At 40.1% G+C, this 16,466-nt stretch overlaps 1 protein-coding gene across 1 annotated transcript in view; it reads left to right on the forward strand.

Moving 5' to 3' along the window:
- The first annotated feature begins 587 nt into the window (after window positions 1-587).
- Window positions 588-16,466, forward strand: part of wnt10a (wingless-type MMTV integration site family, member 10a) — a 36,384-nt gene continuing 20,505 nt past the window's right edge. The window contains exons 1-3 of the mRNA XM_026947337.3: window positions 588-1,140; window positions 6,958-7,220; window positions 13,216-13,613. Coding sequence (XP_026803138.3) covers window positions 1,079-1,140; window positions 6,958-7,220; window positions 13,216-13,613 — 723 coding nt within the window. The 5' untranslated portion in view covers window positions 588-1,078. The remainder of the gene's footprint in view (window positions 1,141-6,957; window positions 7,221-13,215; window positions 13,614-16,466) is intronic.

Below are 16,466 nucleotides of genomic sequence, written 5' to 3' on the forward strand. Positions count from 1 at the left end.
TCTCTCTCTCTCGCTCTCTCTCTCTCTCTCTCTCGCTCTCTCTCTCTTTTTCTCTGTGTCTTTCTCTTTTCCTCACTACCTCTATACTCCTCTGTCTGTCTCTCCCTCTGTCTTCCTCTCCCTCTCTTTCTCTTCCTCTCTTTTTCTGTCTTTCTCCTCCTCTTTCTTTCTTTCTTTCTTTTTTCTGCTTCTCTCTCTATCTCTCCCTCTATCTGTCTTTCCACTTTCCTGCCCCTTTCTTTCTCCAAATCTTATCTCTTTAACTCTCTCTTAATTTATGTCACATAACACACACAATAATGATATGAATACAGACACACACTTAAAACACTTACACACACACCCACACTCACACACATACACCCACACTCACACACATACACACTCACGCACACACACACACACACACACACACCTCCTCCGCAGGGGTTTTTCCCTCTCTTCTCTGTGCGTGTTGCTGCCCGCATTTCCAGTGTGTGTGCGCGTGGGGGCGTGTTTTTGTGTGTGTGTGTGTGTGTGTGTGTGTGATGACGCTGTGGGCTGGAGAAGCTGCGCGCGCTACACGAGGCTCAGAATGCGACAACACAAGCACGAGGTTCATAGTACACTCCACACACACACGCACGCGCACACACACACACACACACACACACTGAGAGTTTTCCTGCTCAGATTCTGCTCCAGCTGCTCAGCAGACACACAAACGCACACACACACACTCACACACACACTCTGAGAGTTATCCTGAACAGATTCTGCTCCAGCTGCTCACCACACACACACACACACACACACACACACACACACACCATAAAGGTGCAAAAGGAACTCACCTGGAGGAAAGTTTTTAAAGCAATGAAAGACAGCGAGCCGCCGCTTCTTCTTCTCCTCCAGCAGGTCTGATCTCACGCAGGAACAGGACTGGAGTTCTCCAACACTCCGATCTCACAGAAGAACCTCGTCTGAGGAACATCTCCTGATCTTATCTGAGAGGAGCTGGAACAGGAACTCTGCTGGGACGCTCCACAGGACGGGTTTCTGCTGTATTACGCTTCAGTTCATATGAGTATATTTTTGGATGGAAAACTTCAGGATGAGACTCTTCCTCCTCTTCCACCTTCTCTCCTTTCTCCTGCACAGGTAAGCTCTTCTTCTCCTCTTCTTCCTTTAGCTTTTATTCTTCTCATTTTGTCTCTATGTCTGCTCTTTCTTTTTTCTTCTTCTCCTCATTTAGTTTGGTCTATTTTTTCATTTGCTTCATTTTTATTCTCCTCCTTTCTTCCTTCATTTCCTCTATTCTCCTCTTCACCTTCTTGCTCTTCTCCTCCTCCTCATTTTGTTTTTCTATTTTTATTTTTATTTTCCTTTTCTCTCTACATCTTTTCTTTTTCTTCTCTTGATCTCATTTATTTGTTGTCTGTTCTACTATTCTCTTTCATTTTGCTTGAGCTCTTCTTCACCTCCTCATATTATCTTCTTCCTCTCTTAAACTCTTCATCTTCCTTCTCCTCTCAGACCTTCTCATTCTGTTTTTTCTCTTCTTCTTCTTCTTCTTTTTCTGTCTTTATTCTTCTCTTACACCTTCTCACTTTTCTCATTCTGCTTCTCCTCTTCATTTATTCATTTTCTGTTTTTCTATTCTCCTTTATTTTATTCTTTTCCTACTCTCTTCTTCTTCTTCTTCTCTTAATCTTTTTGTCTTTATTCTCCTCTTCATCGTATCTTTCTGATGTTCTCTCATTCTATCTTTCTTCTCTGTCTTTTTCTCTCCTATCTCTTCATCTTCACATATTCTCTTCTTCTTCTTCTTCTTCTTCTTCTTCTTCTCCTCCTCCTCTCTACTCTGAGATTCTTCACCTCTTCATTTATTTGTTTATTTTTCTATTTTCCCTATCTCTTCATCTCTTTGTCTTTTCTGCTTCTCCTTTTCTCTCCTCTCCCTCACTCTATCCGTTCTCGCAAACTATTTTCTGCTACATAAAAGTGTTGTTTCAGAAGATCGAGTGCTTTTTAATTTTTGTTCCTTATTCATTATTTTAATCCTTCCTATTCCCACTTCACATATAGATATAGATAGAAATAGAAATAAAATACAAAGTGAAAGAGAAAAAGAGAAGCAGTCAATCTTTCACAGCGTGACATCTGCTGCTCTGTATAATAACACACTTATTATCAGAGCCGAATGAAAACAAGTCCCAAATAAACGCGCAATTAACTTTAAGTGCAGGTTGAGATGCTGGAACAGGTTTAGTCACTTTACTCTGAGAAGATCTCTTCAGAAGAAGCTCATCAGCGAAGAGGAAAAATGTCATTTCCTCTAATGTTCGGGTTACAAAAACACACTGCATGAACATGTGCACACTTTGTGATAAGGGAATGCTTTATTTATTTATTTATTTATTTATTTATCTAAAAGTCAAATGAGTATCTGGTTAACATTTAAGCAGATCAAATGCAGAAAAATCCAGACTGTTTTTTTTTGTCTTAGAGATAAAGCACTCTGCTTTTGAACACCTTTTCTTCACCACGCTTTGAAGAGTAAATGATAGAAATTGAGATGATTGACAGCTGAGAACTGAGTGGCAGATGTTTCTGGTCGTGCTGCTCCTGATTCAGGTTTATCAGGCCCTCATTTCCCTAACGCCTCACCAGAGGCATTTCTTCTCCTGCACATTCTCACTTATTTGCATATCACTTAACATTGGCATAATGTGCATGTGTGACCTCACTCATTACTCATCGTTATTATTATTTCTCCGTACAGCCAGAAAAAAAACCTGACATGTTACAGAATGATTTCTGTCATCACAGTGTCTCACAGTATTATTTGCTGGATGCTCAGGGTTACAGCTGTACTCATTAAAAGAGTTTTAAATGCCTAGGATAAATAAAAATGAAGTGTACAGTACAGTGAAACATGATGGACTCCTCCACTGATACGCGTACACTTAAACCTCAGGTTAGTGGTTTGTTTTTATTTTCTAAGAATGAAGACATTTTGAATTTATTTAGATCCTGCCTGAGAGATTCTTAGTGCCACATCAGAGTCTGTATCCATCATTTCTATGATTTAGGATGATTTGATTTGATTTGCACTGACGTCCTGAGGTGAGATTTTAAAAAGCCTTAAAAGTCCAAAAGTTTGTCTATAATCAATATTTATGTGGGGAAAGTTGCTCATCTTCGGAGTTGGGTTACGCAGCTGCTTAATGCAGCTTTTTATTAGTGTCTATACCACTACCTTTAAACACAAACACCTTTAAACCCAAAATAATCAGGGATAGAAAATGCAGACTGAAGAAGGAAGTAGTGTGTGTTTTTCTTTGCTGTAAAATATAATACAATGTAACATAAAATGAAAAATAAAAAGACTGATATGATGATATATAAACGAGAAAATGGACAGTGTTGAATTAAATCTAACATCTCCAGTATGTTGTGTATTCCCCTTCTCAGTGAACACTTCAGCTGTTAAAGTGTGTCCTGGCTGTCAGTGCGAATGCCGCTGCGAACACCACCGCTTCCGGGTTTTATGTGGTTCTTTAAATAACAGTGTGTGGAAGAACATTGTGTATATTAGGGCATGTCCAGTATTCCTAATCAAAGTCTGCAGCAGGAGTTAAAACACAGGCAGGCAGAGACAAACTGGCATAATCCATATTCCACACTGGAAAGACAAGCTTGGGTCAAAACAAACACGAGCACGAAGTAGGACAACTGGGCAAGAAACAAGGTTTAGAAACGGAGAGTAACTGTGCGAGACTTCACACTGAAACACTGAAACACAAGGGCTTAAATACACAAACTAATCCAGAACCAACACAAAACAAGTGAGAAGAATTAGGACACATTAGGAAGCTCAACCTGTGACAAGGCATGAACTGAAACCCCACAAACCCCACACGGCCACATAAACAGTAACTTAAACCCGGGAGCAGCGCTGCTCGTGCTGAAGCCTAAGACGTGCAGCGTGTGCTGTAATACGTGACAGCTGCATGAATAATCCTAGTGATAATTATCACATTAATCACTGAAGTCATTTAACAAAATGGCTTCCACTCTCATTATTCATCAGCACGTAGAATAGCACTTGATCCAGCGCATCCTGTTATTTTACATTTTCCTGCTCTGACAGTCACTCGAGCACAATTTAATCCATGCAGCATTAATCCAGGTGATGGAATCATAAAGTGTGTGCAGGATGCAGAAGATTTTATAAAAGTTGAAATTTTCTATGTTGATTTGTTGAATGAATAAAATAAAGTCAGTGTTTGTGTTAATTCGATGCTCTGCTGTAAAGAAAACGTGTCCAAGGTGTGAAGGATAATCTGACCTAGCACTCATCCGCTACGCTTACAGAGAAACTTTACCTCCATTCATCATTTTATCCTGAAAATATTCCCTCCTCCAGATAAGCCATGTCTCTGATTAAGACGCGTCTCCTCTGATGTAATAGAGATCAGTGGTGTAACGATAAAACTCACGACTGGCTTCACAGGTCAGTAATGAGCTGGAAGATGCAGGGGTTTGAGTTATAAAGCAGCACACTGCAGAGGTTTAGCATCTTTATTCATTTCACTGCTTCATTTTAAATTCACTATAAACAGCAGCTCCAGAACTTTCAGTCAATACCTTTAGACCAATCAGATGCTTTCTTCTTAAATCTCTACAGCATCAGCGTCTGGTGTGTCTCTCTCTTTCTCTATCTGTCTCTATCTATTCTCTCTGGCTCTCTCTTTCTGTCTTTCTCTCTCTCTCTCTTTCTTTCTTTCTTTCTTTCCCTTACTGTAAAAAAAATCTTTTTTCATTGCTAAACTGTATCAGCTGGGATTGGATTTGCAGTCGTGTTTTTTTTCTCTGTGACAGTTTAAAATAACTCCTAAGCGATATCTAAGACAGGATCTTTCAGATAATCTGTGTATATTTTCTTGTGGTGTTCTCAGTGGTTCCTGTTCTGGTTATGAGTTATGCTAAAAGTCACACAGTAGAGAGAAATTAAGGCTGTAGGAAATTACCTTCAGATGTCAGGTGCATGCTCTGAAACCATAAACATGGCCTAATGTAATAAATCGTGGAATTACTGGAATTACTGCTTCAAAGATTAAACTCTACTTCAAAGCTCCTGGGCGATGTGAGCGCTGCGTGTTGTGGCCAGGCGTTAAACACAAGCACACGCCAACAGATAAACGATCTCACTGAGAACACGCTACGGAGTCGCTGGTCTGCAGCTGACTGACAGCTGCAGTAAGAGACGAGACTCAGTCACAGTGACTTACTGAGATCTGTGTTAGCGCTCCTGCACCTTCATCAGCATCGCCGGAATGGACAGAATAAATAAAAGAGTAATATAAAATAGAAATGCTGCTCAGTCACAATGGAAATTAGGCTGTGAACTTGTGACTTGTTTTTGAAAATTAGTGTTGACCAGGAGGATAAAATTTATGGCTCAGATCTTCTTGAAGTTTTGTACATTACACATCAGTAGCAGATTATATCAGCAGCTCATCACCAGGTGTAATCACCAGATTCTGTTATCTGTTATCTATTATTTCCCAGAGGCTGAGTTATATGAGCTAATGAAGCACAGAATAAAATGTGCTCTCCATTGGCTTCCACCTTTAATGTCATACTATATACTGGATTCTTTTAAACATAATGAGCTGTGATTGGTTTATAAACTGTTTTAGCTCGCTAATCATTCCTGAATCAGATTATTATTTTTTTTATTAAAACTCCATTTCCTAACTAGAGTCTGAGTTAATCTGAGTTAAATAAGGAATAAAACGCTGAGGGTGGAGGAAACGAATCCACGCTGCAGGGTATGATACGGCCCAATGCAAAGTTTTATTGTTTCATTCCTCTTATATCACAGCCATTTGCCAATGATATACATTTTTATTTATTAATGAACAACATTTACTTTTTATCCGTTTAAAGTAAAGTTCTGTATACTGTAGTTCCTGTTCTCATTTACACTATAGCAGCTATAAACAGTCGTTCCCTCACCATCTCTCTTTTTCTCTCTCTTGACATTAAAGCATAAACTCCTCTGTCGTGAAGATGTTAGAAAACTTAAAGTTACAGCTTTATCTCTGTCTGTTACAAAGCCCTGACACTGGAGACTCCTTCCATAAATGTTACAGAAATGTCTCCTTACAGAAAACTTCACCATATCAGTGATTACACAGGTTTCACTGCACAAGTCCCTGTGAACGAGCTGTTACTATACAAATGATAACGTATTTGAATGAGCGCATTAATATAAACCTGCAGTACTGTCAGAGCTGCTGTTCCAGAAAATTAATCAACGCAATCTGACAAATCACACATTATCTTGCAGGCTGAAGCTAGTTCCTGTTGCGATGATCATGTGATAATTCTGAACAAAATCATCTGGGCCTTTAGGCTCTGTTTTATGGAAATCAATAGAGTGTGTAAAATGTCAAATAAACAATTTGGTATCATTTTAATTATATTCAAATAATCCTATAGGAAACAGTGTTAATCCATAACAGCACCAAGCTACTTCCTTCCAAGCTTTATTTTTCTTTGTAATGTCTCTATACACATTTAATGAGAGATTGTACATGACAGGAAAAGATGAAACCACACTTATACGTTTTTTTGCGTGTCGAATAGTAAAAGGAACTAACTGCAGGTAGGAATTAAAGTGAGTCAGTCATTCGGATTTGTCGCTTCTTTAAAGCGCCATACACAAACACAGAAAATGAACGATCACCTCTCACTGTGTAGCTCAGCAGCGTGAAGATAGGATAAGAGCGAACAGTGTGGAACTCAAGAGAAAACGTGTAAGAAGAAAGATTTGATCTCGTAGCCACAGAGAACAAACTATCGCGATATTAAGGAGATCTCTTTTTCCATAGTTGTCACTTTTTTGCTGAATACTCAATCCTGAAAGGCCGTTTCATGAATCACTCTCCCGCATTTCTCTTCCAGGGCAGATTCGAACGCGATCATTGGGCTGTCCAAGCACATCGAGCCCATCCTCAATGCCAACACAGTGTGTCTAACACTCCCGGGCCTGACGAAGAAGCAGATGGACATGTGCATGAGAAACCCGGACGTCACGGCCTCAGCCATCCAGGGCATCCAGATCGCCATCCACGAGTGCCAGCACCAGTTCAGGGGGCATCGCTGGAATTGCTCAAGCCTCGAGACACGAAACAAGATTCCTTACGAGAGCATCGTCTTCAGCCGAGGTGAGATATGGAATCAAGTCTGGGAAGACCTGAGGGGGTCGTGACCTGACGCAACGTTGTGTTTGGGATTAAAACTTACAAGCTTAAGCCCTATTTAGACAGGATTAGTTAATGTAATTATTTCCAGAGTATCTCTGGGATTTTAGTCTTATCTGAATCCATCGTGTCAGTAATGCTTGTTTTTTTACACACTGTGTATACACACCTCTGGAAAGATTACAACATATTTTACCTTCTATAAAGTAATGAGTAAAAATAACTCCAGGTGATACAGATCACATCTGAACTGACATGTTGGTAAAGATTGCAGTATATCCTGTGGGAAAAGAGGTTTTACACTTTTTCTTCGGTATAAAGACACTCCTGGAAGCAATCACTCTTTTCTATTGAAAACCAAAATGAAAATGATTTTAAAATGCAGAACATTAAAATATAGACTTTTTTAAGGACATGTCAGAGAAGTGATGCTTATAGTCATGGTCATGTGACCTAACAATGGTCAGCTACACCCTGTACAACAAGTGCTTATAATAAAGATGTAAACAATTTGTTTATATCAAAAAGAGTTGTGTGTAGTACGCATTAAATTGATCAGAATTATTATAGACGTCCACCAGGAACACTACTCAACACACGTGTCTAGAAAACTGATCCTATCTGAATAGTACTCTAACTGCTGAGATATCACCAGTCCTGACCTTCTGTTCTCCACTCATCTAAGGTTCTTCTTACTGTATAGTCAGTGTTGCGATGTTGTGAAAGTGACCCGCCTGACTCATTCACTCGGCCTGTTGGGAAACCAATGAGGAACCTGATCCGAGTGGAGAAACGTCTTCAAGTTTACAAGTCCAGTCACTTTGACTTACTGCTGCTAGACATGAGCTCACCCACTGTATGATGATTAATGTGGTCACTGCCTCGCCATCCTGCTCCTCACGAAAGTCTCCAGTGTCACAGATGTTTAAAAGAAAAGTGAATAAGATGTCATGGCCAGACGTGTGAGAGAAAGCTTTTATTGTGTCCTCTGAAGATGTAGAAAAGACGATTGTTGTGGTCGTGTGTAAGATGTCAGATTTAATTAGGATTATGAACAGAGGAGGGCCGAGTCATGACAGACAGGTCAGTCTAATAACGGACATACGAGCTGATGACCTCAAAAAGATAGCAATGTTTAAAGCAATGAGTTTTATACCACAGTATCAATATATAATGTGCAAGAGAATGGCTTGATTAATTAAAAGTAAAAATAAAATGTATCTTGCCAATACATATACAGTATTTTTCCATAGATTAAGAGAATAACACATTCATTAGTGGCCACTGTTAAGGACAAAGAAAGCTAAAGAAAGCAGATAAATATATATTGTTAGTGTGAAAAAGTACAGATTAGATGAAGCCAATTTTAATGAATGGGATTATCACTTTTATCACATTAACTGTAGAGGTGTGTGTAAGACTCTTTTTTAATCCCACTCCCACCTGCTCCCACAGTTATTTTTTTGTCTTTTAAAGCTAAATAAAATATAAATAAATAAAATCCATGCACTGTGGCAATGAATTCCATCCAGCGCTGAGTGCTTTCAGAGCCGCGGGTTGCGCATCACTATCAAACCCCACGCAGCTGGTTCAGAGTCAGATCAGAATGCCAGCTCAAATCCAGACTCGTTTTCCGATGCTACCGGGGCCAGAATTGAACGTGGCGGGAAAAACCTCCCAAATGCTCGTGTAGACCTCACATCCTCTGTCCAAGGAAGTCTGACTCATTGGGCTATAAAGAGGGCGATGTTGATGGACACGAGCTTCCATGCTGCGCTCTCCGTTTCAGAATCAATGATTTCAGCTCAGCAGCCAGCTCATCCACATGACTGCTTTTTAAGACCTGGGATGTCTTTAAATAGTGTAATATGATACACAGATGAATTATTTTGCACATTTATAGCTCCAGTTGATTTATATTTCATCGTTAACTGTGCCGCGTAAAGATGCACTGACGCTGGAAAATGTCGTTTGTAATTTGTGTGTAGTTAAGTGAAGTGCGGTCTGACTCATTCTTTGCCACACAAATAAAACAACAACAAAAAAAGCAATGTTCTGAAACAGTTTCTTCTTGACTAGTTGACTACTTTATTTTTTCTTACTGGTCAGTTAATAAAAGTGAATACTCATGCATATCCTAGTGTACTGTAGAACACTAGCTAGATAGGTTACTAAGTGCATACTACTGAAGCCACAGCTGTATAGATACATAGTCTCTGGAATCAAGTCATCCCCTGCAACAGACAAATTTAGCAGCTAACATAGCTAGCTAATGTGTGCAGAGAAGATTTACAAGGTAGCTTAAAGATGCACAAACTAACACCAGAATCCTAGCAGTTTGGATGGAGCCTTAATACAACTGATGTTCTTGGGCCAGGAAAGAAGTAGTGTATCAGCACTGTGCATCTGGGTGTGCGTGTGTGTGTGTGTGTGTGTGTGTGTGTGTGCTGTGATGTGAATTTGCTCTCAGCACTTTCCCAACTCTCAGAGGGCGACAGCATAAACCCGTTTAGTTGGTTCACCGTAACCTAGAGTGACATTTTCCTTCAAACTTTAATTCATTTTCCCACTTCCTGTGCCATCAGTGCAGTGGCCATGTCTCGCACTCTAAATTATTCGGTTGATTGATTTGCTGTTCAGCTCTGGAGGGAGCCGAAAACAGCATTTCCATGTCCTCCTTAGTGTCCTGGTCTAAAGTGCTATCCGTCCTCTGGCCCCTGCGGAATCACGGCACGGAAAAGATCATGTGTGAATCCATGTGCGTGTGGGATTTTCCTTCTCTTTGTGCATGTGTGTGTGTGTGTGTGTGTGTTGGGTCAATAGGTTTGAAATGATAACTGAATATCGTTCAAGTATTTCATACCAAATCCCCTCCCTGAGGGCGCACGTGGTTGAACACGCACTCTTCTGAATGCAGCGCATTCCACAGGCTGGCGGCTTCGCACCTTGTAGCTATTACATTCATTAGTCACTAGTTAAACACAGACAAAACAGGACACGGAGGCGAAAAGCCACTACTGAATAGGACAAGTCCCAATCTGCATGCAGCGTGCTTTCTGACTGACAGCGAGCCGAGACTGAGGCCCAGCACTCCGGCACCTTCTGCAAGGCAACACACACGATTGTGTGCACAAGGGTTACAGGAAATGCACTCGATCAGCCACGACATGTTCAGCATGTGAGGGCTGCTTCATTAGATTTGCACTGTAACTGAGGCTAAAAGTAAGGGAAGCTTACAGCCTGACTGTAATTGTTATGTTGTTTCCTACATTTTTGCAAAGCATTTGTAACAAAATGTCCCGTTTTGGCAAAATTCAAGCACATTCGAGTTGCATGTGACTTCAGTGTATGCAAGTCCATAATTCTGTTGCATTAAAGGTTTGAAAACCATGGCTACCATTTAAACCAAATAAAAAGTGACTCATCGTTGTATTTATGGTTTTGCAACATAAGGTTCCATTTGGAAAGTGCTTTCCTTTGGCCATATTTGAGGGCTGCATCGTGAGTGTCGTCGGTGTAGGCCACAGGTTCCCAACCCTGTTCCCAGAGTACCTCCTCACAGCACATGTGGTTCATCACAGCACACTCACCTTCCTGAGTGGTGTGTTAGAGCAGGGAAAACACTAACGTGTAGGACGGGGTTCTCCAGAACCGGGATTGAGAGCCTGTATTTTAGGCAATCCCATAACTCTGTTCACCGGACCAGAGTTTCAATACTGTTTTAACAACATGGCTGTCAGTCATAACTGTCAAAACGTAAATCACTTGTTTTATAACTATAACTAACAGCCTTATTTGTGCTGGCAGGGGTGGATTTGGCATTTCCTGAGGCCCCAAACAAAGATGTTTAAATTTAATGCAATTCCTGAGCAGCAGCATCAGCAGCTGTGCTTCTTTTTAGCACCTCTGCTAATTCACACCTGTATATATGCACAGTGTGCTCTGCTTATTGATTCATTGGCAAAATACTAATTCACTGGCACTACTAAGAGCACAGAAGCAGAACTGAATCGCTGCTCAGTGAACAAACTCGCCAGTTGACCATAAAAATCGCTGAGGAAAATCATTCTGAGGAAAATCTAAATCCTTTATTGACAATTTCATTTTCAGTGGCAGAACATCAGAAAGAATAGTAAAGTTAGTTTTGCTTACTACCTCATCTAGCATTAATTGCTGTAACTGTGAAGTCTTGGGGAAAACAATAGGGCTAACGATTTGAGCCATCTGATGAGCTCATAGTTCTGTCCAGCACATTTTCATTTATTGTTGCTGCAATGAAATTGGCAAGCTTTCTGTACTGGACTTCTTTTCATTCATTGTCTGGGATACAAGCTTGTCATGACTGTTTTCACAAGCCCTGGTTAGCTAGCTAATGCGTTACAGTGTCTCATTGGTGTTAAAAAAAAATCAAAAGAAAGAAGGCATTGATTTAGTTTATTTGTTTATTCAGCTGACTGCTTGTTGCCAGTAGGGGGCCCTCCTGACGTCAGGGGCCTCACACATACAGATTATGTACTGTAGATAGCTAGCTAGCTCCCAGATATCTAGCTAGCTATTTAATCTTACCTTGCTACTGTATGCCATGCAGTGAACTTGCTGTAAATACACAAAGTGCAAGACATTTTAATGTTCCTTTTCAGTTAAAATGCTGCCCAATGAATTCAGTGTATTAATTATGAAATCTGGATGCTCAAAACAGTGCTGCTAATGTAGAATGCTAAACTAGCATAGAACATGTCTTTTTTTGCTAAACTCTTGCTTTAAAGACCTGATGAATGCTGGAGAATGAGGAACACCAACCTACCAGCCTTATGTCACTTAAACACACATTAGCCTCACATCTAGCCGAGTGTTTCTCATTCCCCAAGTTCAAAAATAAGTGTTTTACGTGCGGCGGCGGCTCGTTCCCTCTTTCCCTTGTTAAAAGCCTTTGATTCCAGCAGGCCTGAGGAACTGTAGCCTATTTAGCCCTAAGTCACTCTTTCATGTCCTTCTTTAATTCTCCATCTGCCCTTGAAAGTGATTTAGGGAGGCAAGCGGCTTTTATGAGCTCTACGTTTATTATTGTTTGAGACCATTAGCTGCTCCCGATCCCCTGTGGTCACCTGTCTCTCTCTCTCCATCTGTCTCTCTTTCTGTATGCCCTGTAAAAGAAAGAGAAGAAAAGAAAGGCATGTTCAGTAACTCAGTGCTGTAATGTTTCACTACCGCGTCTGGAGGAATGTCTTTAATTAAACGTGAAAGCCGTAAAGTTCGAATGTGGTGCCGTTTGTTTTCCACTGATACTGTGTTTACAAATACGTGTGGAAATTAAAGTTAAAAACCATTTTAAACACAACAGCATGCGTAAAGATATCAGATTAATAACTTTAATGATGTAAAAAAATATCCCAGCTCACTTTAAACAACGAAACATGTTCCTGTTGTCACTTACGTTATTGCAGCTATAAACACTCGTTCCCTCACCAGCCTCTCTTTATTCTCTCTCTTAAAGTTAATAAGATAAGCAATAATCGCAGCTTGTCATGTTACTGAGAAACCGCAAAGAAGCTTAAACTCCTCTGTCCTGAAGATGTCGGAAAACTTAAAGTTACAGCTTTACCTCTAACTATTACAAAGCGCTGACACTGGAGACTCCTTCCATAAAAGTTAAAAAAACACATTTCCCCTTACAGAAAACTTCACCACGTCAATGATTACACACGTTTTAATCCTGCTGTATGAGTCCCTGTGAATGAGCTGTTACTATAGAAACGATAACGTATTAGAGTGAGCACATTAATATAACCCTATAAACACTACTGTCAGAGCTGCTGTTCTAGAAAATTAATCACCACCTTCTGACCAATCACAAGCCAGAACTCACAGCAGTGAAGAGATGAGAAGGTTGTGAGTTTAAATCCCTAGACTGCAAAAGTGCTGATTGTGTTAATGTGTATTTTCTCTGTGTGTACGTCAGGGTTCAGGGAGAGTGCGTTTGCATACGCTATCGCCGCAGCAGGCGTGTTACACTCCGTCTCTAACGCCTGCTCATTGGGGAAACTGAAGGCATGTGGCTGTGATGAGAAGCGGCGTGGAAATGAAGAAGTCTTCCGTCAGAAACTGAACCGACTGCAGCTGGAGGCCATCCACCGCGGCAAAGGCATGGTGCACGGAGTGATGGAGGAGCGAGGGGGTGTCGTGGAGGACCATGGGGGGACCAGAGGGGGCGGAGCCATGGAGGAGTGGGAGTGGGGGGGATGCAGTCCCAATGTGGAGTTCGGGGAGAAGTTCTCTAAAGACTTCCTGGATTCGAGGGAGACCTACAGAGACATCCACGCCCGGATGAGACTGCACAACAACCGCGTAGGACGACAGGTGTGTAACTGTGTGTGTGGAAATATATATGTCTTTTTATACCTTTAATGTGATATAGCAACTAACAAAATTCAAGTGAAAAATAAATAAAAAGGGAAAAAAGTTTGATTTGACAATTTTATTCCACTCTTCCTTGCAAAATGCTCCAGATCTATCAGACTGTGAAGAGATCTCCTGTGCACAGCTCTCTCCATGTCATTCCACAGGTTTTCAGTAGGATTTAGATCTGAGCTCTAACTGGGACATTCCAAAACATTGATCTTCTTCTTCTGAAGCCGTTCCTTTGTTGACTTGGATTTGTGCTTTGGGTCGTTATAGTGCTAGAAGGTGAAATTTTTCTTCATCTTCAGCTGTCTAACAGAGGCCTCCAGGGTTTTTTGTTTTGCCAAAATAGATATTTGGAGATATCAATGATTCCCTCTGTCTTGACTAGAGTCCCGGTCCCAGCTGAAGAGAAGCAGCTACATAGAATGATGCTGCCACCACCATGCTTCATTGTGGGTATGGTGTTCTTTGGGTGATAAGATGTCTTGTTTTTGCACCAAACATAGTGAAAGGTAGTGACTGGGAGTTTGGGGTGGGTGAGTTTTGCACAGAAAAATAAACATCTTGACATTTATTGGACAGTGCGCACTTCAGATGTCCCACCTCTGGACACACATCTTGAGTGGTAGATCTCTCAAAGGGACGGAACCTCATAACCACCTAACAATCAGTGAAACAATACTGAACAATGATATCTCAAACATAAACATATCAGCATATACAGAACTGTGCAAAAGTCTTGGCACCTTTTTTTATAGTACAAACTTTGTTATAGATGTTTATTTTCTGACTTCTACATTACTGATTCAGTACAAAAACATTTTAGATTCCAAACATTAGTTTTCCAGCACAAAATGAAACGTTACAGAAAAATGTTTGTATGTCAGTAAAGAAAGCAGCAGATTCCATAAGAGACACTTTTCAGATAAAAACAGAATGAAGGCTGCTGGGTTTCGCTGCAGAAATAAGAAGCGAGTCGACAGTCAAAGTCTCCAGAAGAACTGTGGCTGCTTCTGCAAGATGCTCAGTAACACTTCCAGCTCATTTCCTTATAAAACTGCACACACTGCACCTCAGATACTGCTTTATTTATTTAAAGCAAAAGGTCGTCACATAAAATATTGATTTTGTTTCATTTATTACTGTTTACTGCTCTTTATAGTATTTTTTAATGTAGAAACATTTAATTTTATTATCTTTAAAGGCATCTTTGCTCTACAGCATTTCTTTGCATGTGCCTAAGACTTTTGCACAGAACTGTACATATAAAGCATTGTAAGGAGAGAACGAAAATTAAACAAGAGTCAGACCAACACCCAGGATTTTAATTCAAAAGTCAGGGAGCAAAAAAAGGTCATTTTAGCCGTCTTGGTGCAGTAAAATTGATTGCCTGTGTTTATTATTAGTCTTATGTGGATCTGCAGTACAAGTCCCTGTGAATGAACTGTTACTATAGAAGTGATCATGTGTTAGAATGAGTGCATTAATATAAACTTATTAATCATGTTAAATGTGTAATATGCAATGTGCATAATAGACAATTGTGCTTCCCCTGTTGTAATAACCACCAGCCTCCACTTGTTAACTCTGAGTCACATGACCCATTATAAATGGCTGTGCACACTTCAATCAGGTTATTATACATTCTTCTTTTTTCCCTAAAATGGTTCTATTTGTTTTCACTTGAATGTTTTTGGATGCTATATCATATTAAAGGTGGAAAAAAAGATCTGACACAATTCATCTTAGTTTCATTTTTTACATCACAAAAAATCCTGTAATATTACCAGATGTTTTGTGGAATTTTTATATCCAATGTACATGCAAATGTGCGTGCATGTGAGGTCTTATATTTAACTGTGGCCATGTCTGACATGATATACACAAATGTGGCTGTGGTTGAGGTTTTATATGGATATATGGGCATGTCTAAGGTCATGTAAGGAAATGTGGGTGTGTCTGACACCATACATACAAATGTTGGGGTGTGTGAGGTTACATATGGAAATAAGGGCATGTCTGAGGCTATATATAGAAATGTGGACGTATGTGAGTTGTTATATTGAAATGGGGGCATGTCCAAGGTTATATATGAAAATAAGGGCATGTCTGAGGTTGTATATGGAAATGGGGGAGTGTCTGAGGTTTTATATGGAAATGGGGGCATGTCTGAGGTTTTATATATGGAAAGGGGCTGCGTGTGTCTGCAGTTATATATATATATATATGCTGGGCCCTTGAGCAAGGCCCTTAACCCTCAACTGCTTAGTTGTATAAGATAAGTTGTATGAGATAATTGTAAGTCACTCTGGATAAGGGCGTCTGCCAAATGCCATAAATATAAATGTAAAAATTTAAATATATAGAAATGGGGGAGTGTCTGAGGTTATATATGGAAATGGGGGTGTGTCTGAGGTTTTATATATATAGAAATGGGGGTGTGTCTGAGGTTTTATATGAAAATGGGGGTGTGTCTGAGGTTATATATGGAAATGTGGGCGTGTCTGATGTTATATATGGAAATGGGGGTGTGTCTGATGTTATATATGGAAATTATATATATATAGAAATGGGGGTGTGTCTGAGGTTTTATATGAAAATGGGGGTGTGTCTGAGGTTTTATATGAAAATGGGGGAGTGTCTGAGGTTATATATGGAAATGGGGGAGTGTCTGAGGTTATATATGGAAATGGGGGTGTGTCTGATGTTATATATGGAAATGGGGGTGTGTCTGATGTTATATATGGAAATGGGGGAGTGTCTGAGGTTATATATGAAAATAAGGGCATGTCTGAGGTTTTATATATG

The sequence above is a fragment of the Pangasianodon hypophthalmus genome, chromosome 5, assembly GCF_027358585.1.
Source record: "Pangasianodon hypophthalmus isolate fPanHyp1 chromosome 5, fPanHyp1.pri, whole genome shotgun sequence".
NCBI lineage: Eukaryota > Metazoa > Chordata > Actinopteri > Siluriformes > Pangasiidae > Pangasianodon > Pangasianodon hypophthalmus.